Genomic DNA, 26,190 nt, shown 5'->3' with positions numbered 1-26,190 from the left:
GGAACACTGACATAGCTGGCAGTAGGGTTCAGATAACACTGTGTCACCTGTAGGGAACACTGACATAGCTGGCAGTAGGGTTCAGATAACACTGTGTCACCTGTAGGGAACACTGACATAGCTGGCAGTAGGGTTCAGATAACACTGTGTCACCTGTAGGGAACACTGACATAGCTGGCAGTAGGGTTCAGATAACACTGTGTCACCTGTAGGGAACACTGACATAGCTGGCAGTAGGGTTCAGATAACACTGTGTCACCTGTAGGGAACACTGACATATCTGGCAGTAGGGTTCAGATAACACTGTGTCACCTATAGGGAACACTGACATATCTGGCAAAGGAAATTTGGAGTGATGTGCTCTCTAAACATTCTAACATGACAGGATAATTCTAATAGCAAACACTGACATTCCTAACTATAGTAAGTTGCTTGAAGTGGCTACTTGTGTGCTACAAATGTCAACCATACAACAGTGGAGCGTATGTAAAGGTCACAATGTATCCTGTCAGGTTCTCTCTCGTGTGAATGTGATTCAGTATCATCACCATACAACCTCAGAGGTAAGTCTGTTTGCTCTATGACCACTGTATTTAAGATGTGTGTACCTGGAGCAGATGACCAATCAGCTATTGGCATGAAGTGCTAAGCGGCTACTCCTTCTTGACCACTGATGGGTTTCAGCTAACGTAGCTATGTACACTAAGGTACTAAGAGACATATATACATAATTTGGTCTGTAATTCTAAGCATTGAAATGTTTGTTTATAAAGTGTTGGAAATGTATGATAACAAAGCTGTTACTACCTCTGGTTTGAAAAGGACACATGTCAAGGGGGAAAGAACATTTATAGAGAGAAATCATGATCAAACGTTGGGTGTGAAATATGTCTGAAGTCCAGAGGAACAGTATTGACACAAGCTATCACAAATGTAATATCACGTAACAGACCGCAAATCTTCATGTTAATCCATATGTCCCTTAAATGATATACATACACACCTAAATTTACATTACATGGTCTTTTAATGATGTACAAACACCACAAATGTTGATCATCATATCCCTTGATAATATACAGACATTCCTACATTAATCATGTCCCTTTACTGATATGTAGACATTCCTATTGTTGATCCACAACTCCCTTTAGTCATATACAGGCATTCCTAATGCTGAAAAAACATTTAACTGTATTGAAAACAGACATTATTTTTATTAATCAATATGTCCCATTTATGACATACAAAAACCATACAAATGGTGGTCACCATCGTAACAGACATTCCCATACAGGGATAAGAATTAAAGCTATACAAATGATAGGAATCCAGGTGTTTATACAATAGATGGGGTTGATGTACAAAGCTTGTATGGCATGTTGCATATAGCTTCCTGGCTTCCTATCATTTGTGTATAGCTCTAATTCTATCCCTGTACATCACCTACTGGCTTCCAATCAACTTACTCAATCTCCTATACAACCGTTGTACATCAACCTCATTTACTGTATACAGTGTATACAACTCATCCCCAATTTATTGCAATAACAACTCATGTATATATTCTCTCAGTTTGTTTCTCATGTATCACTTGCTTGACAACAACATTAGAATCTATGTCGGTACGTCGCCTTTCACAGAATAAAAGAAGTTGTATATCCATAAAAAGTGTCAACATTCTTTATTTGTCGGGCAGTTTGTGGTATTAGCCATGCCAAGATATATAACGAAACAAGTTTTCAACATCTAAAAGAACGAATACATTGCTTCAAATTGTTTACATTTAAAAAATGAGAAATGGTATTTCACCTGAATATCTCAATAAACATATACCATCTCAAGTATGATGAAAATAACAATTATGGTCTTAGAAATAGAACAAACTTATAGACAATCAAATGTGGAACCAAGCTTTATGCAAAGTCATGTCTTCCAGACACGATCAATTTGTGGAATAATCAACCTGATGAAGTAACTAATGCACACTCATTATAAGGTGAGTGAGTGAGTTAAGATTTACAGTCACATCGGCAGTATTTCAGCCATATCGTGACTAAAACAAGTTGAGAATTCACCATAAATACATGTAAATTATTAAAAGCCTGTCATCGAAGGACAGTAAAACCAACTAGAATATCATAGTATCAAGAAATAAAACTAGCATCTCTCTCTAAAATTGGATTTCAAATTAGGACAATACAGGGACCCAAGCTGGATTTATAATATCCTTTCAGCCGCTGGCGATTGTAGGAAAGTTAAGCCATAATTTAAAATCACACAAATGCTACATATAAAAATTTTAGTAAGTTGAAATGTACTTTGAAGTTTTAAGGACTCATTATAAGAATTTAAATAATCAATCAATCTTTTGATAATGTTATGAATAACCTGGACTTGAATTATGGTTCTAGATTCTGTCAAATTGTCCACTGTCGCCTTTGACACGGCTGTAGCGACTTAAATGCTGATAAGTTTAGGCGCCATGTATCAGAAACCCCAGACTGCACATGTGGGTATCAATTTGAGGATACAACTCACTTGTTCTTTACCTGCCACAAGTAAGATAATATCAGAAAGACTATGTACTCTTACATACATGGGTATGACCTGACATCAATACTTTATGGCCATAGTTCAGTCAGCAGTCACACAAACATGGATATCCCTTATTCAGTGGACCGCCTCCGTGGTGTAGTGGTTAGAGCGTCCGCCCGGAGAGCGGAAGGTCGCGGGTTCGATCCCTGGCCGTGTCATATTAAAAGACGTTAAAATATGGTATTTGTTGGTCCCTGCCTGGCGCTCGGCATTAATGAGTACAACAAGGACTGGTCGGCTCAGAGTCAGTATAATGTGTCTGAGTGGGGTATTCATGCTTCACTGCGGCATGGTATCTCAGTGGGCTAGCACTATAAAACCAGCTTCAGTCTGGGCTAGTACAAGCAGCCGCACATACACATACACACGCATGCACATCGTCATAAGAGCGAAATATTCTCAAGCACGACGATAAACCCAATTTCACCTGACCTCACCTTATTCAGTTCATGACATTATTGTTAAAAAGCAAAAGATTTGAGCAATTTTAAATTCATGTAGAAAGGATAACTGCTTTATCATATTTTTCCACAGACACCACTGACTTCAAAATACTGGCTTTATGTATTCTGTTTGTGCAATTGTACATTATATATGTTTATCACTATCTTCTGAAATGTATTACCAGCTGTGTCAACTCATTACCTGGAGAGGTATTACATAAGCAAGTTTTGCTTTTTTTACCGATCCAGATTTCTTTTGAAATAAAAATATGTTTAAACCATACAGACATACTTTGAACTTAACAGGAATAAGGTGATGCCATATTTTGGACATTTGAAGTCACAAAGCCATCGAAGCTTAAGTGTCTGTATATTAATCTCATCAATGGCATCTCTGGAAAATGTTCACAACATTCCAATTAAATTTTCAATACAAAGCATGACCAGCAAGCAGCAGAAATGTAATCTTCATCTTCATTCCAACTAGCTTCTGCTTCTGTTGGAGGGCTGCCGGTTTTGAGACCTTCCACTGTAATGATAAAATGCGATCAGGAAGACAGATACATATGATACATACATTGATAAATGTAAGAAGGAAGTGATATGATTACTTTACATGTTACACTAATTAATGTAATAAGAAATCATGTAACATGCTTGGAGACTATAATGATGTAGTATTTGATATTTTCAATATTATTTTCAGGTTTGCCTATATGTCCAGATTAAGCATGTCAGATTTGAAAGATTAAGAAAAAAATGTGACTTACTTCACTCTAACTTCTGTTTCAGTGATTGTAATTTCAAGGTTTAGAAAATGGACAGTGGAAATGGAACTTCTGATACTAATGGTAACAAATGCACTCCCTCAACTGTCCAACAGCCTGGTGAAGTTATACGCCCGGTGGTCTTGGAGGGAATGGTCAAAGACATTATCCACAAAATGTATGGACTGACAGTGACAGTTGTAAAGGAGCTCCCTAGCTATGATGACAGAAACTACTATGTGAGGGTTGAGGACCAGCATTCTAATCCATTCATCCAACAGCTGCAGCCAGGGGGTTACCTCCTAAAAGTCATTAACAGCAAAGATTCAATGAATCCTCAAGGCCTGGGTATGTTGTATAAAATGTCACCTTATGATAGTTTCAATACTGACTAAGTGAAATCCTTGCTCCACAGGAGGATGCTACTTGTCAGTCCTTCAATGTCACCCCGTTGTGTTGCTACACAGTGGAGCAGCTGACATCAGCATCTCCTGCAGCTCAATCAGGGGTGTGTTATTCTCAATGACTAATGACAATAGCTGACATCAGCATCTCCTGCAGCTCAATCAGGGGTGTGTTATTCTCAATGACTAATGATAATAGCTGACATCAGCATCTCCTGCAGCTCAATCAGGGGTGTGTTATTCTCAATGACTAATGACAATAGCTGACATCAGCATCTCCTGCAGCTCAATCAGGGGTGTGTTATTCTCCATGACTAATGACAATATGCAGTTCTATTCAGTCTGTCAGAAATGTAAAAGCTGAATGAAACCTATAGTAACAGAATAAACTGTAAGGCCAGTATATGATGGTAGGATTATTATTCCCAGTACTTTATTATCAGAGGTTCACGTTCTCTGAAAGTTCAGGTGAAAATTTGTCATGAGAAGTTGTCAGTCCATCCAACCACATGTTTCTTATCACTCACTGTGTTTGCGGGGCTGGTATATAGTGTGTGGATCTCCAGTAACTTGATTACTGTCAGAGCAAATACTCTACACCAATGGAGAGGGACAGTCTATCTACCACAATACGTTCTCGTGACTAAATGATGAAAGACCTAGTCCTGGGTCAACTACCACAATTGTTAATTATTTACGTCCCATCATGTTTGTATTTATCAACAGTTATATACTTGAAGCATTAACCAACATCACTGAGAAGAAGCTGGTACATCATTATTTTTGGTGGCTTATGAGTCATTTGGCGCAAAGGGTAGTGAAACTTGTTTCTGAGAGTATAAACCATGCCTACTGTCATTTCCACCTCATGGATGGACAGTGTTTTGCATGTACTGTAGGATTAAAAGAATTCACACTGGAACTAAGTTACAAGCATTGAAATGCTCAATTTCATTGTTCTTTGTTAGTTTTTATATATCGGTCATTGTTTCCACCCATTTGCATTGATCTTGACATGACGATATACTCCAATATGTCCAGATAGCTTTGTGTTTCAACATTGTTTCCACCCATATGCGTTGATCCTGACATGACGATATACTCCAATATGTCTAGATAGCATTGTGCTTCAACATTGTTTCCACCCATATGCGTTGATCCTGACATGACAATATACTCCGATATGTCTAGATAGCATTGTGTTTCAACATTGTTTCCACCCATATGCATTGATCCTGACATGACGATATACTCCAATATGTCCAGATAGCATTGTGTTTCAACATTGTTTCCACCCATATGCGTTGATCCTGACATGACGATATACTCCAATATGTCTAGATAGCATTGTGTTTCAACATTGTTTCCACCCATATGCGTTGATCCTGACATGACGATATACTCCAATATGTCTAGATAGCATTGTGCTTCAACATTGTTTCCACCCATATGCGTTGATCCTGACATGACGATATACTCCAATATGTCTAGATAGCATTGTGCTTCAACATTGTTTCCACCCATTTGCATTGATCCTGACATGACAATATACTCCAATATGTCTAGATAGCATTGCGTTTAAACATTGTAAAAGGGTTTTAGGTAGATCATGATCAGGTGACAGAGTTTCAGCTTGGAAATTGACACATGGTATTGGTATTCATGGTAAGTGGTCATATAACTGTCCAGTAGACATTTAGTAACAAGTCAAAATATTGATGGCTGAAATTTGGTTTTGGAAAAGATTTATGAAGTTTACCTGTTGAAGTTTCCTGAATGAGTATTCCAGATTGTATAGTTGAAGAAATTACATAAATAGAATATAATAATAAAAGTTGACTATCAAATACTGATCCATGCAAGTTTGCATTAATGACTAGTGAATTTATTGTTGTCCAGCATTGGGTGTATATTGTCCACAGCTAATTAAGTATGCAGCCAAATGATTTTATTCTCATGTTTCTATTCCAGAAGCACAACATGCATTCATGAAATGTCTGTTAAAGAATAGCATTCAAACCCAGATGATAATACCAAATATAAATGGAGAGGAACAGTCACTGGAGATCATGTCTTCCCAAACAAATGTACAAGGTAATGTTCTTGTGCATACAAAAACTTCCATTTTCATTTCAACTGAATGAATAGTTCATGTCTTTTTGTAACTTGATGTCTATTTATGCACATACTGGTAATATTCTTTGAATACTTATGTATGAAAGGTGGTACTTACTACAGCAGAAGTATGTCACAGTGACCTACTTTCAATGAACACCATGTGCAGTTTCATTTTTGAAACTATATATGCGTAAACATTTCTGGCATATAATTGTTGTGTGGCAGTATATAGTGTAGCTTTATTATACCTTTGAATGCCCTACCTTTATTACATCGTAGTAAATAATCCTGTAATTTCACTTCCGGTGCACTTAAAAGTGGTTGGATTTCAAGAGATGTCACCCCTCATTGTCAGCCATCACTACAGTTGTTTGGCAAACCGTACATTATGATTTCTTTCTTGCGTGTGCAAGCCCATCACCTGAAAAATAAATCAATTCTTTTCTGGCAAATTCATTTTGTTTAACACTTGTATAAAAGTAACCGTAGGTTTTAATACTGTTGTTCTTATTTGAGCATTCACCATACAGGAACATAGATACTTCTCCAACCTGCCTGTGGTGGACTATCCTTGATGTATACTCTCTCAAGCAAAGATCTATGTACTTCCAATGCCAATGTGTCTCACTCATCTTTTGTCATTGAAATATGTTAAATCTTCATCATAAACGTCTCCATGTTGAGTATTAACTCAAGAAGGCAAGTACGTCAGGGTAGCCATTTACCATAAACATTTATGGCAGAACTTGTTGGCCCCTGGGCTATCGAGTAAACCTTTTCTTGTCTTCAACTCCGCCAGGAAGGATATGGCAGTGTTGCAAGGTGTTGGGGTTGAAAACACATAGACCAGTTGTCATCCACCCATGCTGTTGATATGACTTAACACACCATCTCTGCTGTAGTTGGGTCCATGCAGGCCTCCATTTCTGTGTCAGTCACTACATCCAATACCGCTATCTCTTCTATACTATATATACATTGCAGCAACAACAACAAGCAGTGAGGTCACGGCTCTCATGTTTCTCTTGTCAGACTATTCAGACCTATGGTAACTACTCCTTCCTGGGGCAGGAGATCTATTGTCTGCTCCCAAACCTCCGATCAGCTGATGTCACCTAACAGCCAAGATTTGCCAACAACCAAGTATCAATACTTTGCACAACTACTTCCATTTTATTCCATTATATTGCACCAAGACAGATGGCAAGTTACTGTTGCTGCATATTAAGTTCACAGCTTACACCAACCACAAATCACCCTTTTCTCAAATCCCATTCATCAACAGGTTCTTTAGTCTTATCAAGTTCCCTTATACTGAAATGAGCAATGGTGAAAACCAAGGCACTGGAGAAAGTCAACCATCTTTTATGGATGCTTGCATTTATAAGGTTAGTGTGAGCAATGGCCATAACAAGCTGCTGAGTAGAGATGTGTCACTCAAGATGGGACTGGTGGTGCCACACATAGATGAAATCATGTCTGAGGTGTTTGGATCAGTCGGTTTTGCTCAAGACTGAGCCAGTTAGAATTAATAATAATAATAATAAATGCCTACCTCTAATGTGCCCCTTCCACACCCTGAGGCATGCTCAAAGCGCTACAGATTATTTACACTGGAGTATTTACAGCTGAAATTATAAGTAATATACTGAGAAAAGGTGGGTTTTAAGTCTGGACTTAAAAATGTCAATTGTGTCAGAGCTTTTAAAGGCACATGGGAGAGAGTTCTAAAGCACAGGTGCAGAGTAAGAGAATGGTCATTTTCCAAAAAAAATCAGTTTGTAGGATGGGGTGACCAGTAGATTTTGTGTATTTGAGCTCAAGTTGCGTGCGGGGACATATGGATGTAGGAGTTCAGACAAGTAGGAGGGAGCCAAACCATGGAAAAGTTTGAAAAAGAATGCCCAACCATATATTATAGCGACAGCATGCAGAATACCCTTTCCACTGATGGAAACAGTCAAACAGGAACTGTTTCGCATGCAAGATGCAGGAATTATTCGAGAGGTAAGAGATTCATCTGAGTGGTGCGCTCCCATGGTGCCAGTACTGAAGAAGTCTGGCCAGGTTCGAATCGGTGTGGATCTTAAAAAGCTCAATGAGGCAGTGGAGCATAAGAGATTCATGATGCCAAATCTCGACAACATTGCACCGAAATTATGAGACTCAAAGAAACAGAGCCGGAAGCTTGAAAAGAAGATGAGGAAATCTGGTCTCACAACAGATCGTGACATTCATTCTGCCCAGTACAACCTAGTCAACAAGCTTGTAGACGAAGCCAAACAATCCTATAAAACATCTTAACTGATGCCAAGACTCCAAAGGTCTGCAATGAACTATTATTTAGAAGAAAGAACAGCAAACTTCCACCTCATCAGTCTTCTGAGAAACTGACTGAATCATGTGTGTCCTTTTCCAATGACAAAATATTGTCTATACGATCCAGACTGGAGGATTTCCAATCAACGTTAAACCAGGACAATAGTCTTCTCAATCAACAACCATCCTGTCACACTTCACTTGCTGTATTTCAGCTGACTACCTGTATAGAAATATCACAAATACTTTCTCCAACAAAGTCGTTAGACCCCTTGCCAACATGGTTGTTAAAATTAGGGGCAGATGTGACTATTCCTGTTTTGACCAAAGTGTTAAACCTCTCACTGAACTGCTGTGAAGTTCCTTTATCTCTCAAGGAAGCTCTTATCACTCCAATCCTCAAAAAGCCAAATCTAGATTCTGACTGCCTGAAGAACTACAGACCTGTTTCCAACTTGACTTTACTCTCTACGCTTATTGAGCGAGTAGTTGCATCATGTCTTCGAGACTATCTTGTGAAGGCACAGCTGCAGGAGACCATGCAATCTGCCTACAGTACAGCATCCACCCTTCTGAGAGTTCTGAATGATCCGCTCATGGCTGATGGCATGGTTACACTGGTAACGTTGGACCTGTCAGCAGCATTCGACACAACAGACCATTCCATCCTGTTTGTCATTGCTGGAAGTCTGAGTTGGACTTAGTGGCCAGGTTTTGTCCTGGTTCAAATCATATCTTAGCAACCGATGTCAGTCAGTTATCATTAAAGGTAAACAGTCAAAAGAGAAGGAGCTTCTTTATGGGGTACTGCAAGGTTCTGTTTTGGGCCCCATACTGTTTTTCCTGTACAATTTACCTGTCAACGACATAGTCAGGAATTACAACCTTAGATTGCATTTGGACTTTCAGATCTATATGGAATTCTGTGACATAACTGCATGTGTCAACGAGATAAAGACATTGGAGTTATTTTCGAGTTCTCTCTGGCTGTTGAGCATCACACTGATGCTGTATGCAGGATGGCCTACTGTCATATAAGCAACATCAGCCTCATCAAAAGGTACATTGGTGAGAAAGCAGTTAAGACTACTTAGCCTATTGCAATAGTCTCCTTTACGGATCATCAGCGAGGAAAAAGACAAATTGCAGAGAGTCCAGAACTGTGCTGCTCGCCTCATTACTGGGACCAAACGCACAGAACACATCACTCCAGTACTTAAGACTCTCCACTGGCTCCCCATCAGATACAGAATCATGTTGAAGACTATCATCTTTGTGTTCAACTTTCTCAACCATCTAACTTGATCTTAGTTTACAACACCAGAAGAGCACTGAGACCCAACTCCTTGTGAGTGCCAGACATTCCACTGATGAGAAAAAAGAAGCTTTTTCTAAAGCAGGATCGTGTCTTTGGAATAACTTGCCACCAAACATTCAGAACATCGAAGACTTGAACTAGTCAAGCGTGTCTTGAAAACTCTTTGCCTAAGCGCCTCTGAGCAAAGATGTGGTGAACTCTCAGTTGATGATCATCTCTTGATCTTCAGAGATCGCATTGTAGTGCCAGCATAGCTGAGAGCGGAGATTGTGGATCAGATCCACCAGGGCACCAGGGCATTAATAAATGCCTAAAAAGAGAGCAGCTACTGACATAAGAGCCAAGGTTTCCCAGTGTGAACACTGCATTATTAACATACCATCACAGAGGAAAGAACCCCTCAAGACAATCAGCTTATCAGACAGGCCCTGCCAGAAAGTTGCTGCTCATCTTGGTTATGTGAAAGGGGAATATATCCTTGTTGTAACAGATTATTAATATTATTCCTGCTATCTGGAGATAGCTCATCTGACTAATAGTACTTGCCAACCAGTGATTGGGAAGCCGAAGGCCACGCTGGGGTGTACCAAAGGAGTTTGTGTCAGATAATGAGATTCAGTTCACCTCCCAAGAATTTCAATCATTTGGTAAGGAATACAACTTTTCCGTCACCACTACCAGTCCACATTATCCTTAAGCAAATGGAAAAGCAGAAAGTGGTGTGCGAATTGCAAAACATATTCTTCAGCAAGCCGACCCATTTGTGGCCTTACTGTCATATCAGTCAACACCTGCTGAGGCAACAACTTTGATGGGAAGACAAATACGGACAAACCTTGCTCCTCAATGGCCTGATGTGAAACAAGTTTATGATGATAAAGTCAAAAGGTCATGTGCTACTTACTACAACAGGAGACATTCCGATAGAACTTCCATTTCTGCAGCCAGGTGAGGTGAAATGGGGCTTAACGTCGCGCTTAAGAATATTTCACTCATATGACAACGTGCATGCGTGTGTATGAGTGGCTGCATGTACTAGCCCAGACTTAAGCTAGTTTTATAGTGCTAGCCCACTGAGATACCATGCCGCAATTAAGCATGAATACCTCACTCAGACACATACTGACTCCGAGCCAACCAGTCCTTGTTGTACCCATTAATGCCGAGTGCCAGGCAGGGACCAAATATTTTAACGTCTTTTGGTATGACGCAGACCGGGATCGAACCCGTGACCTTCCACTCTCTGAGCGGATGCTCTAACCACTTAACCATGGAGGTCATCCTCTGCAACCAGGAACTCCTGTACGCATCACACCTGATTCTGAAAAACGTTGGTCAACATCAGCCACAGTGATGTCCAATGTGGATACTGCATGCAAGTTGCACAGGGGCAGATCCAGAGTGAGGTTGCAGGGATGCGCAAACCACCACCACCCCAAAACTTTACAAATAATGAGCCACTCCCTCATCAGCCATAATAAGCTTAATGAATGCTCCCAGCACGTTACACAAGATGTCAGTGGTGTGAGGCACCGTGACATTACACCTGTATCATGTACAACAAGCAGTCAAGTTGTGAGTACCGAAGCCCTCTTATGTTATGACACCAGGTATCTAACCGTGACATTACACCTGTATCATGTACAACAAGCAGTCAAGTTGTGAGTACCGAAGCCCTCTTGTGTTATGACACCAGGTATCTAACCGTGACATTACACCTGTATCATGTACAACAAGCAGTCAAGTTGTGAGTACCGAAGCCCTCTTGTGTTATGACACCAGGTATCTACCCGTGACATTACACCTGTATCATGTACAACAAGCAGTCAAGTTGTGAGTACCGAAGCCCTCTTGTGTTATGACACCAGGTATCTAACCGTGACATTACACCTGTATCATGTACAACAAGCAGTCAAGTTGTGAGTAACGAAGCCCTCTTGTGTTATGACACCAGGTATCTAACAGGTTTCTTTTCACTTGTTTGGCTGCAGTAGTCAAGATTACTTGAAGCAATTAATGGGAGAATACATGTCAGAAGAGTGTCAAAATATGCCAATTGATAGATAATATTATGGACAATGATCAAAACTATTTCTGTCTTTGTATGAGATGGACCTCATCTTTAGTAGGTCAAAGAAAATGCTGACACAGCAGAGCTTGACTGATCAACCAAATCAATTATTATGGGACTCATCTTTAGTAGGTCAAAGAAAACGCTGACACAGCAGAGCTTGACTGATCAACCAAATAAGTTATTATGGGCCTCTTCTTTAGTAGGTCAAAGAAAACGCTGACACAGCAGAGCTTGACTGATCAACCAAATAAGTTATTATGGGCCTCTTCTTTAGTAGGTCAAAGAAAACGCTGACACAGCAGAGCTTGACTGATCAACCAAATCAGTTATTATGGACCTCATCTTTAGTAGGTCAAAGAAAACGCTGACACAGCAGAGCTTGATTTAACTAACTGAACTCAGTAGAGATCAATTTATAGACACCAGAGTGAATGAGGTGAGTGAGACTGAGATTCTATTTAATTGTTTTGGAGATTAATACTTGCGTTTATATGTTCAGGTGAACTCCCCAAACATCTGATTGATCTTCGTACATTTGTACCTGGGCAAATAATTCAGAAGGTTCCCTACACCCATCAGTTATTAATACAAGATGGAGTTCTTATGGCAAGGATGGCATGTGCTTTGAAGGTTTGTGTTTTGTATATTTTATATCCACATTCAATAACATAACGATGTGACAGAGCTTTATCTGTTGATATACGACATCACTTTTGATAGAAATATGTCTATAACCCTGATTCTCATCAAATGTCAAGTATATTTGACAGAATGAAAGGTCTGATTATCCCTATCAAAAGTTGAGCAGGATAATTAAACAAGATTGTTCTCTGTGCACATCCAAAAGCTTTGTATAATTTCCCCAGCAATCAGTCTGATGTAGAACAGGACTGTCAACCTGGACCTAGAACCTGGAGGTACTAGACCTAGAGACATTCAACTTTGTATATACTGGTAGCACTAGAACCTGGAGGTACTAGACCTAGACACCTTCAACTTTGTATATACTGGTAGCACTAGAACCTGGAGGTACTAGACCTAGACACCTTCAACTTTGTATATACTGGTAGCACTAGACCCTGGAGGTACTAGACCTAGACACTTTCAACTTTGTATATACTGGTAGCACTAGGACCTGGAGGTACTAGACCTAGACACCTTCAACTTTGTATATACTGGTAGCACTAGACCCTGGAGGTACTAGACCTAGACACCTTCGACTTTGTATATACTGGTAGCACTAGACCCTGGATGTACCAGACCTGAGGTACTAGACACCTTCAACTTTGTATATACTGGTACACTAGACCCTGGAGGTACTAGACCTAGACACTTTCAACTTTGTATATACTGGTAGCACTAGACCCTGGAGGTACTAGACCCAGACACTTTCAACTTTGTATATACTGGTAGCACTAGACCCTGGAGACTAGACCTGGAGACACCTTCAACTTTGTATATACTGGTAGCACTAGACCCTGGAGGTACTAGACCTAGACACCTTCAACTTTGTATATACTGGTAGCACTAGACCCTGGAGGTACTAGACCTAGACACCTTCAACTTTGTATATACTGGTAGCACTAGACCCTGGAGACTAGACCTAGACACCTTCAACTTTGTATATACTGGTAGCACTAGACCCTGGAGGTACTAGACCTAGACACTTTCAACTTTGTATATACTGGTAGCACTAGACCCTGGAGGTACTAGACCTAGACACTTTCAACTTTGTATATACTGGTAGCACTAGAACCTGGAGGTACTAGACCTAGACACCTTCAACTTTGTATATACTGGTAGCACTAGAACCTGGAGTACTAGACCTAGACACCAACTTTGGGTAGCACTAGACCCTACTAGACCTAGACACTTTCAACTTTGTATATACTGGTAGCACTAGAACCTGGAGGTACTAGACCTAGACACCTTCAACTTTGTATATACTGGTAGCACTAGACCACTAGACCTAGACACCTTCAACTGTGTAGGTAGCACTAGACCCTGGATGTACTAGACCTAGACACCTTCAACTTTGTATATACTGGTAGCACTAGAACCTGGAGGTACTAGACCCTAGACACCTTCAATATGGTACTTTGTATATACTGGTAGCACTAGACCCTGGAGGTACTAGACCTAGACACCTTCAACTTTGTATATACTGGTAGCACTAGACCCTGGAGGTACTAGACCTAGACACCTTCAACTTTGTATATACTGGTAGCACTAGACCCTGGAGGTACTAGACCTAGACACCTTCAACTTTGTATATACTGGTAGCACTAGACCCTGGAGGTACTAGACCTAGACACCTTCAACTTTGTATATACTGGTAGCACTAGTAGCACCTAGACCTGGAGGTACTAGACCTAGACACCTTCAACTTTGTATATACTGGTAGCACTAGACCCTGGAGGTACTAGACCTAGACACCTTCAACTTTGTATATACTGGTAGCACTAGACCCTGGAGGTACTAGACCTAGACACCTTCAACTTTGTATATACTGGTAGCACTAGACCCTGGATGTACTAGACCTAGACACTTTCAGCATCCTTTTTCACCCACACGATAGGGATTTTCCCAGCCACACTAGCAGCTGGATTGAGTCATGGCAGAGGAATACCCTGCACACAGTGGTAAAGGTATTCAATTAAAACAATGAAACAACTGAAGGCATTTATTCCTCTATATTGATATAAAGCAGAGAATTTGCATCTGTTAAAGAGAGTAACCTGATTTGTCTCAGGTCATGTATTAATTATTCATGATATCAATAAAAGATATAAAAGTTACAACATGATTGAGATAAGATATCTTGTACACGAAGTCTTTTATGTTTCTCCACGAATAGTTAAATCATGAATCTAGGAATGCATTATTCCATGGCTTCAGACTGCCCTTGACTGATCAAGAAGGAAAATCCACATATTTGAGTCTTTGATGTTGTCAGTGGAGTTCCCATATTTATTACTTACCTATTCTATTCTATTCTATCTCCATGAGATGTAGCCTTTTCTACCTGAAGAGGGATTAGAGGGGGAGGATTCCAGTATTGCAATTTAATGAATTTCTTAGCGTTAACTGTTGTGTATGTATATGTCCCTCCTCTGTTCCTTTGATAGTGTTTCCTGCTGATCTTCCAAAGTCTTGGGATGTCACTGAGTCCAAAGAAACAGTTGACATTGACAGTCATGCTGACAACAATCCTGTCCACTAGTGTCCTGAGACACCATACACTGAGACTGTGTGTTCCACAATGTTCCACTTGATATTCTCAAGTACATGTAGTTGCCAAAAGCAGATCATCATAATATTAGCCAATAATCTTTTGACCTTAAGGGAATCTCATTCAAATCTCAGAAAATCAAAGCCATCACCTTGCCCGCCTTTAGACATAAGATGTTTCTACTGCTTTGACGACTGTTAATGACTTGCATACAGTGGTGAAGCCAAGATTCATCGCTGGTTACAAACTGCTCACCAAAATCAGTTGGGTCTGATCCCAGACAATGTAATTCTCACAAGATATGATGAACGTGGAGCATTTCCGATCTGGAGTAAGTGGCCTTCAACCCTTTGGAGGGTAGATAGTTAAAAGTAGATATTATTTCAAGAAAAGTTGAAGATACCTGTGGACATTTTAGTTTGGCATGGACAGTTCATTTCTTCACCCAACAACGTCAAAACCTGGAACATGCTGACACTATAAAATAGCCATCTGTGGTGGATGGCACTTAAAGCTGTAAAACCTGTGAGATATTATTGCATGTAATGGTTTACAGTTGTAAAACAGGTTTATCAGCTGAACAGTTATTGTTCCAGGAATTTGACCACAGCTTCTACAGAGATCGCGACATACTTTGGTCTGTCACCAATGTTCCACTGTTGACAAGGTACACCTTCAGTCTTCAACATGATGATGAAAGAGACATCATAGAAGATATTGTGTCTGCCTTCAACACAGACGTAGTCAGCAAATACCAGCATCTACCAAAGGGTATGTATGTATGTGTGTAGTTCTTAAGTAATTACAGGGCCCTTTCAGAAAGTCGCCCATATAACAGATTACAAATTTTAGCTCACTCAACTGTCAGTCATCCATCTAACTTGATTTCATGCACTTTTTCCAATTCCAATTTGTTCAAGAGGCTGTACAGCAAACGTCTATTGTTTGGAAATTTGGTACAAGTGTAGTTAGCATTGGGGCTCACTATATACTCTCAAAAAATAGTAGGGGATCATGAAATATAGATGTTAATACCAAAATAGTTTTGGCAGCAGTTTTTGATCAACATAACCGCTACTCTAGACCTTTGATTTAGAAGAAAAATTATGCATATTCTGCTTGCAAGTTCGTGAGCTCACATGACTCACGTGACTTCACGTGACGTCACATGTATAGAGTCTGTGCAACCCCAGGCAATGCATTACCCCAGCTTACCAATTACAAAAACGACATATGTGATGTCACAAATGTAAAAAATCATGGAGTTCACAAACTTGCATGCGGAATATGCATAATGGCCAAAGCTGAGACAGCAGAAAGTATAATAATAATACTTTTACATTAAAAATTGGGGTACATGTTTCTGGTGACTTTATCTTTCACCCAGTCACTTATTGCAATTTTGTAGATTGGGATTATCATGACTCCAGCTGCAGTAGATTTGTATGGGTTGTGTGCTGTAAGCTTTTTATTCCGTGCTGAGAGAGTATCAATCAACCTCAATCGTGTGGTAAATTGCTACAATAAGAAAACAGATAATTACTTATATTGCCAAAACATATTTCAATCTAAAGTTCTAAACACATGAGCCAAAATACACACGTTTTCCTAGCCGAAGTTAGCAGAAAGAGATTTTATGAATGCTTCATTCAGTTTAAAAAGCACATGGCATGAACTCTGAAAAGAGTCTGATAGAAATTCGAACCAAATTTACATTAAATGATAGAAATATGGGTTACAATGTACTGCAAAACATTATCAAACATCTTGAGTGTGTACTTACACCATGGGGAACTGGAGTTTGGCATGCAATGCCTTAAAACCAAATTACTCAAAAACATCGCGTGTGCGATCCATGACAAACTGAAACCTAAATCCAGGATCTTCCAGTGAGATGCGACACAGAAGATTGCGCAGTGCATACCATGAAAATAAATTGTGCAAAACATACTGCAAATACATAAGTGAGTGAATGAGTTTAGTTTTACGCCACACTCAGCAATATTCCAGCTGTATGGCAGCGGTCTGAAAACAACAGTCTGGACCCGACAATCCAGTAATCAACAGCATAAGCATTGATCCATGCAATTGGGAACCAATGACATGTATCAACCAAGCCAGTGAGCCTGACCACCCGATCCCATTAGTCGCCTCTACGACAAGCATGGGCTACCGAAAACCAAACCTAACCCTAACACGGGTTCGCTAAATTACAATACATACAACAGGTTGAATTGAGGAAAACCTTTTTACTTAAGCATTGAGGCAGACCTTTCATATCCATAACAATTAACTAAACCAGGGAGAATACAAGACAGGGAGTGGTCTCTCTTTGACAAGACTCTTAGGGTATGCCTTGACTCGTCATGTGACCAGTTTAGCCAATATGGCGGCAGCTTAATTTTATGATTGAGCCTGATTATTTAAAGAGCTGATTACATTCGCTGAGTGTTGTGACAACTGAAAACCTACATGTAGAAGGAAAGTCACCTATTCTGTCACTTCATTTTAAGTCAAATAATTGTTATTAGTGTCAGTATTAGTACAGTAGATTTGTTGTAAAGTTTCAAGTCGGCATGTAGCTCACTGGCTTCCATTCTCGGTACACAGCGAAGAAAGACTAAATTTTATCGATAAAAACTTCTTTCACATATTCGTTTAATTGTTAGAAGGGAAATATACCTTTAGTTGAAAGGTGTTTGCAAGTAATAGTGATAGTTTTATAATTGAAAAAAAAATTTGATAGGGTGTATTTGAGGTGTGTGAAAAATATGACACATCGCTGATCTGATCCGCCATTGAAAAACTACTGGGCGACGTTTGAGTGTTTCTAGTTATTTTTCTAAAAACTTCTTTCACATCTGTCTTTAATTTTTATGAGAGAAATATACCATCAGGTGAAAGGTGTTTGCAAGTAATAGTGATAGTTTCATAATTTGAACAAATTTGTTAGGGTGTAGAGGTTTGGGAAAAATATGACATATCGCCGATCTGATCTGATCCGCCATTGAAATACTACAGGGCGATGTTTGAGTGTTTCTAGTTATTATTATACAAAACTTCTTTCACATATACCTTTAATTTTCATGAGGGAAATATACCTTCAGTTGAAAGGTATTTGCGAGTAATACTGATAGCTTTATAATTTTGGAAAAAGTGTCAGAGTGTATTTGATGTGTGTGAAAAATATGACACATCGCCGATCTGTTCTGATCCGCCATTGATGCCTGTGATGCTTGAGTGGTATAGTTCTAAAACATCTTAGTATTTAACAAAACTGGAAAGGTCTTTACAATGCTTTGTGATAGTTTTAAACTTTCTGTATTTGAGGGGTGTGTGACAGTGTCAGTTAACATTCTGTCAATGTCCATGCCATTCCACACATGCAGGAAGGTATCTGAACGCTAAATTACTGATGTAAAAAACGTCTCAAAGTAGATTTTTAAAAGAAAAAAAATTGACAGCTGATGTTAACACGTGTTCTAGCAATAGTTTTGTGTTCTTTTAAATCTTTTGGGAGGGGTGGTCGGGGTCATTTATTGTTTCATTCATTCACATATGTATTTCTTTCTTTTGTTCTTTTTCTTTATTTCTTCCATTCATTCACATGTAATTCTTGCTTTCATTCATTCATTCATTCATTCATTCTAAAATTTGGAAGATAATTTAGAAATTGAGGGAAAAAGGCAAGGGGAACTCATAAGCATTCAACATACACAAAAAAGCACAGTGAAACACAGTGAGACATTTTAATTGCATAACAGATCAATTAAAACATATATCATAATAGCACTGTACACATCTGTGTAAATGTTTAAGGAAACATGCATGATCATATTGACAGTATAGCTTATGCTTGCAAAAAAGAATGCCGATAGTTTCCGACTCATATAATAAACTGGCTGAAGTACTGTTAAACGCAACGAAAATTGCACTGGGAACGAACCAAGTCACTGTATGCGTTGGAGAATGACGAGGCACACACTAATTAGTACAAATGGTAGACAGGCCTACCATACAAACGGTAAACAAATCATCAAAACTGAACTCATATACACTAACACAGTACTAAAATCACCAAAACAGGAAAAAAAAATTCCAAAACTGCAAGAATATCCTCTAAAACCGAAACAATACATCTGTAATGGAAGACTAATCGTTTGAAATGGAAACAAAACTCACGTATCAGCTACAAGAGCGTGCAAGAACGGTCGCTGAGCGTACAAAACGGCATTCATAGCATCCCAACACAGCAGTCATAGCATCCCGAAACGGGCATACAAATCGTCAAAATGGTGGGGCAAGGGGAGAAGAATAGGCTTTGGTACATAATGTTTTTCATCACTATGAGTCTAATCTGGAAAATTTGATATCAAGATGTAGCCCATCAATCCCCTATTGTAGTAAGCTTCAAACCTATGTCGATACTTCTCAGTGTCAGGCTTCCAATTCCATTTCAAACGATTAGTCTTCCATTACAGATGTATTGTTTCGGTTTTAGAGGATATTCTTGCAGTTTTATTTTCCTATTTTGGTGATTTTTGTTCTGTTTTGGTGTATATGAGTTCAGTTTTGATGATTTGTTTACTGTTTGTATGGTAGACCTGGTAGAGAAAGCAAGCCAGTGACCTATCCCTGCTGTAGAATATCCCTGACTAAATTAACACTAACTGAAATTGACACATCTCATGAAGAGGGGATCATAGGTTAAGTTCAGTGTGCCTTGGATTCGGCTTCATGTATGAACAGAGAAATATTACATTTTTATCCTGAATCTTGTAAACCTAAACTGAATATAGCTTGCAGACTAGCTAGGTCAGAAACCAGGAAGGCTCTCAGAAGATTTTTAAGTTATGACAGTGAATATAATATACTGGACAAAATAAGTTAGGGATATTGGTATTTTTATGATTGATATTTTATCAGTGTGTCAATGAATAAATAGATCATTATTCATAATTTCAAAATTTACATATATCCCTAAGTATAGTAAAGGTTTCTTTTTTATATAGCTTCTTAAAGAAAAACTTTTGTGATATTCAATCATCAAAGCTCACTCAACTTGATATGTCTCTACACAGAAAGCTATACATTCTCCACAAAGATGCTCTGTCCCTACAGGAACTACCTGTATATGCCAGACAGAATGGTAATGTCATCTTAGAATCTATTTTCAAACAAAGATGTTTTATACAATGTTGACAATGTGATTTTAGATGGGGATAATGATTATGCAAGTAAAGAGCAAAATGATGTTCATAGGGTTCTGTTCAAATCACCTATAATGGAATGTGAAATAAGGTTGGTAAATCTGCAAGGTTTGATTGTGTTAAGCCTAATAGAAAAAGGTTGTGGTTCCGATTACACCTCTTTAAAGTTTAGGGTAGGTTGGGTTTTGGGGTTTTTTACATTTTTTCAGAAATTAAGTACAAACTAACAATGTGTAATTGTTTATTCAATCAAACTTGCGGCCATCTGCCGACTTTCTCTAACAGAATGACCAATGTCCATCGGTGCCGGGAAAAAACAATGGTATCTGAAAGATATTTTATTCATACTGCTTAAGAAAAATAGGGTTGTCACCAGTATTGGAACCACAAAATTGTTTTAGGCCTTATATAAGAAATACTTAAATACTCATTACCAACATCATGCCTTTTCTGGATAAAAGCTTCAATCAAGTGTTTAACACATGCATTACATTTCTTTCTGTCTGGGCGCAATCATTAGAATCATTATTCTATTATATACAAATGGTAATGTAAACAATCCCAACAATTATAGGGGTGTTTCTCTAACTAGTATTCTTGGTGAAGCTTTAAGTCTATTATCAACTTTAGATTAACATAGTGGTCAAACATGAGAGATTTAGTACCAGGTTTTAGGAAGGAAAATTTAACCTTGATCGAATGAATATTTACCTTGTATGCAGTCATTGAGAGATATGTATCCTTTATCAAACAAAAGTTGTGTATAGCTTTCATGGATTTCAAAAAGTCTTTGATACAGTTGATAGAGTTAGGATGTAGTTAGGATGTAGAAATGCTTGAGAAATAGAAGTTCAAAGGGGAAATATACATTGTTGTAAGATTCATGTATCCAAATGCCAAATCATGTGTTCACTGTGGTTATGTTGCTAGTGAGGTTTTGATTCAGAACAAGTCTATAATGAACCTGGTGATCAGAGCTTAGGAAACATGTTTACAACTTCCCTCTGTCATTCATAAACCTAGTGTTATTGCAGTAAATATTTATTTTAAAGTATTTGATTATCAAATACAAAGTATATTACTATCAGGATCTGAGATATGGGATTATAAGGAGTATTATACAATAGAAAAAGTTAGCTTGCCTGTACAAAGTTTCATAATGTTGGTATGTCGACACCAAGTGTTTTGGTTTATGGTGAATGTGGGAGATTCCCATTGTACATTATATCATACTCTCATTGTTTGAAATATTGGTATGAAATTATTAATATGTGTGAACATTGTTGCCTGAGAAAGCCCACAACATGCCTGTACATCTTGATAACCTTGGTAAGAACACTAGGGCATCATGTATCTATGCATTACTGCTTAGATACTGCTTAGATATGGCTTTGGCTTTATTTGGTTATTGCAGGCAGTTGGCAATGTAAATAACCAAGATAATATTCCTATCATCAGGTTAAGTCATTACTTGAACCAGAGTCTTTTTTAACTATCTTGCACTATTTCGACTAGGCCTTAATGATATAGGAAGATATTTATCTATTCAAAATCCTCAAACTTCTGTCCATTCTGTGACATTATCAAACAAGAATTTCTGTTTATCTTTTTTGCCCTACATATGACAATTTAATAACAAGTATTAACCACAATGTATTTTATCTGTCAATGTTAAAATACTCTCTTCCTTACTGTCCTGCAAGGAACCTCAAAAACAGCATGGAGTTGCCCTTTTTATTCTTCACACATTTTTGTTAAGAAACAAATTAAAACCTTACATTGGTACAGTATAGTATGACCAGAAATTATTGAGAATTTTAGGAATATGTTTGATTGGATTTCTAGTATAAATAACCTTGACCAGCTATCAAGTGTTTGGTTTCATTCAAGAGAGACAACTCCATTCATCCTTTTTCATTAGTTTATGAAGAGTTATCCCCCTTTGTTGACTTGCTCGCAGACGACATATTCAGTGATCCTCAGTATGGATGATTTAGAGAAGAGGAAGTTGATTTTAGAGTATTATAACAAGGACATCAGATCAGTAAAGTGAACAGGCATCCCTTTGTCCACTGTTTATCGTGTTTTGAACAATATTGCAAATGGATATGGCATTGAGCACCAGGGAGGCACAGGTAGGCCCAGAAAATTGACTGGCGGTGACAGGAGGCGGCTTGGTATTCTTGTTTCTAAAAACAAACGAAGGAGTTTAGAAAACTTAAGGCTGGATATGATTGATAGAGGAACTGTGGCTGTCTGTAAGGAGACAATTAGAACTGAGCTGCATGCAATGGGTTGGCAGAAAAGTCGAGTTATTCCATTACCGATCATGAAACCTGAACAAAAAGAGCAAATGTTGAACTGGTGCTTACAGCATAGAAATTTTAACTGGGACAATTTGATTTTCTCAGATGAAAGTTCTGTGTGGCTGTTTCCTAATACACTGAAATTCTGGACCAAACAAACTGAAAAACCTTTGTATCAGCGCCCAAAGTACAGTCCGAAATTTAACGTGTGGGGTGGCATATTTGTGTTTAGGGGCAACGCCCCTCTGTGTATTTGAAGGGAATATGAACAGTGAGCGGTACACAGATATTCTTGAGGGACATTTACTTCCATGTGCTCACGTGTTCTATGGAAATATTTGGATTTTCCAGTAGGACAATGACCCAAAACATCGTTCAAAGCATTCACAGGCCTGGTTTCGGACCCAAAATATGACATTATTAGATTGGCCAAGCTATAGCCCTGACCTAAATCCAATAGAAAATGTTTGGGGACTTATGAAGGTAAGTGTCAATAAGAAAAATCTGGCAAATATTGCTGAAATGAAAGAGGAGGTGGTCCGATATTAGGACAGCTTGGACCACGGCTTTCTAACTTCTTTGATCAGTAGTATGCCCCGCCGCATTGAAGCCTTCATTGCTGCCCATGGTGACTTGACAAAATACTAACTGTTCACCTGTCTTTGAATCTGGAGTTATGTTCTGCTAATATTCACATTTAATAAGTGAGTAATGAGTGAAAATTTAAAAAAAATTACAATCTTAAATTCTCAATAATTTCTGGTTGTACTGTATGTTATTGATGCTATTTTAACTCCTTTGTATACGGTCATATTGCCTTTCATACAAAAAAGCATTGATTAGGAGCAATACTCCCTCAATAGAAAACAAATGTGGATGGATCCGGGTGCATCGGTCATCTTCTGATGACTTTTGTTAATGTATCTAATGAGTCACAGCTGGTACGTAGCCTCAAAAGTTTGGGAATGGGTCCAAGTAGTGTGCAATGCAAACAACTTTCAGGTTCCTTAATGTTCAAATTCATTCTTCATTTGTTAACAGGTTACATCCACGGAGATCCAAATGAACAAAACATCCTTGTGTCTAAAGTGCCTGGAGGTGAGGACAATGAGATCAGTGGCATCTTGGACTTCTCTGATGTTGCAAACAGTTACTTAGTACTGGATCTGGCAATAAATATTGCATACCTCATGATAGACTCTGAAGTCGCTGACCAGCTTGATACTCCAGGATATATTTTAGCTGGCTATGAGAGCATTCGACAGCTCACTCCTGTTGAATGGGATGTCATTTTTGTATGTATCGCAGGAAGACTGGCACAGTCTCTCACTTTAGGAGCTCATGCTAACTTTTTGGAACCCGAAAACACTTATGTCTTGACCACTTCAAAGAAAGGATGGCCTCTTTTGCGAAAGTTTTGGTCACAACCAAGGGACAGCATACTCTCAAGATGGAAAAAGATTATTGCTTCTTGCAGACTCATTGACTAAGTCTGTGTTTCAAATAGTCGGAGATGTCCAGGCCATGTACCATAGACATCTGTGGGCTAGGTAGTTGTAGAAACGTTTCAGGGAATAGTGTGGGAAGGGAGTGTTTGTAAATAATACTTACTATGCAGAACTAACCATAAACTGATTTAGGTGTGTAAAGTCTTATAAACAAAATTTTGTTCCCCAAACGTGTTTGAATGAGGATCTGTATACTGTACCCGCTATATCTTTCATAAATGTTATACAACTCTTCCCATTTTGTCAAGGCACTATAACATTATATTGTTCATGTGGTCTGAACGTTCACTAAGTCACAAATCATCTCTCATTGTCTCTAGGTATTGGCTTCCATAAGCTTTTAACAATTCCTCTTTTTCTCCTGAAGGACTTTTAGTGGTTATTACTGTAAGGAATTGTTCATTGCATCAACATAAGTTGACATCAATAATTTCTCACCTTTATATGTAGCATACATCTTGTGTTCAGTGCTTAGTTCTGGCAACAGTGTAGTGTCATCAAACCGACAATCTACTGGATACTTTAGAATAACTTGTGTAAACATAACTGCTGCAGGACGTATTCACTGTTCCCAGTTATTCTATGCCGTATATATGTTTATATTGTCATGGTGAAAATTAGTAATTCTGTATCAGTGAGGATGGATTAAGGGATTTAAGTCTGTCATATTCATGGACCCACAGTAATTAATTGGAAACTAATTATAGACAAGCAGCTATTATCTTTGCTAAAATCAACCTTCCATTGTTTATATTGCAATTTCAAGTTTAGTACCCGACCCCCGGTAATCATTCTGTATGTCAAACATGATGTTCAGACATTATGCTACATAATTAGGTTAGGCACTGCATAATATTATCAGTTTACTGTATTTTTCACGGATAGGCCAGACGAATTTTATTTCTTGTTTTATGGATTTTGTCCTCAGAAAACCTAAAGGCAGGAGGGAAAAAACAATAAAATAAAATCACCAGTCAAAGTAATATTCCTTCTAAATTCTAAAAGTATTTTACTTTTGGCAATTTATGAAGTGTATATCTGGCAAAAAAAAATTCTAAAAAGAATTTCTTGTAAGTTTACATTTTTGGCCAATAAAAGCATTAGGATTTTATTTTTGAGTGGGGAAAATTAATTTCTCTTTTTTTTCTTATTCTTGAAAAAATATGATCCGTAAAACAAGAAATAAAATTCGTCTGGACTATAACAGACCAGGAGAGAATGTGCATCCATTTATAGAGACATTATTTGTGATTATTTTGATTGTGATATAAATGAATTTCTGTGAAACATTAAAAAAAATTCAAAAGGAACTTTTCAACATAAAAGTGGTGGCACGTGTTCCTGTGCATAGAGCTCTGGTCACAAATCAGGTGAAGTTTAAGCAATGTTGGGCGCAGTGTCATTGGATGGGTGACCTGTGATTGGCAGCTGAACTCCAGAGAGTTTCCAGGACTTCAGTCCTGTCCCACAACGAAGCACATGTGATACATGTGGTCTCACCTTAGGCAAGTGAGTTTGTTCAAAATTGCCCTTGTTCACCCAGCAGAAAATGGATACTCAGTGGGATGAAGTCATGTGACTATAACCCTCTAGCGCCTAACAAGCAGCTTGGGTTATCTGGGGTAATAATAATCAGATTGTTTGGGTGCTTTGAGCATACATTGTGCATGGAGCAATGCGCATGATAAATGGACTATTATTATGTTATTATTATTATATAATATAATCTCTATAATTTCTATATACATGTGTAATTATTCAGCTTTAACAATGAACAATAACATCATAATTATCTCAGCTAGGTTTAGCTGATAAGAATGACAGAAAAGAAGAATATATTACATGAATGAAAAGCTTTAATTATTTCTTAACAAAGTTTTGCTTTATTTAAAG

The 26,190-nt window shown here is 38.4% G+C and overlaps 1 protein-coding gene across 1 annotated transcript in view; it reads left to right on the top strand.

Annotated features, from left to right (window-relative positions):
* LOC124285588 (hydroxylysine kinase-like) overlaps window positions 1-25,274 on the top strand; it is a 41,471-nt gene extending 16,197 nt beyond the window's left edge. The window contains exons 2-6 of the mRNA XM_046721840.1: window positions 3,834-4,156; window positions 6,184-6,306; window positions 12,541-12,671; window positions 15,870-16,044; window positions 23,831-25,274. Of these exons, the coding sequence (XP_046577796.1) occupies window positions 3,859-4,156; window positions 6,184-6,306; window positions 12,541-12,671; window positions 15,870-16,044; window positions 23,831-24,279 (1,176 nt within the window). The 5' untranslated portion in view covers window positions 3,834-3,858 and the 3' untranslated portion in view covers window positions 24,280-25,274. The remainder of the gene's footprint in view (window positions 1-3,833; window positions 4,157-6,183; window positions 6,307-12,540; window positions 12,672-15,869; window positions 16,045-23,830) is intronic.
* Window positions 25,275-26,190: the final 916 nt, after the last annotated feature.

This window comes from Haliotis rubra, unplaced genomic scaffold (assembly GCF_003918875.1).
Source record: "Haliotis rubra isolate DU_JTF1 unplaced genomic scaffold, ASM391887v1 Scf363, whole genome shotgun sequence".
Taxonomy (NCBI): domain Eukaryota; kingdom Metazoa; phylum Mollusca; class Gastropoda; order Lepetellida; family Haliotidae; genus Haliotis; species Haliotis rubra.
The sequence above is the reverse complement of the archived record's forward strand: the minus strand, read 5'-3'. Positions and strand labels throughout refer to the sequence as shown.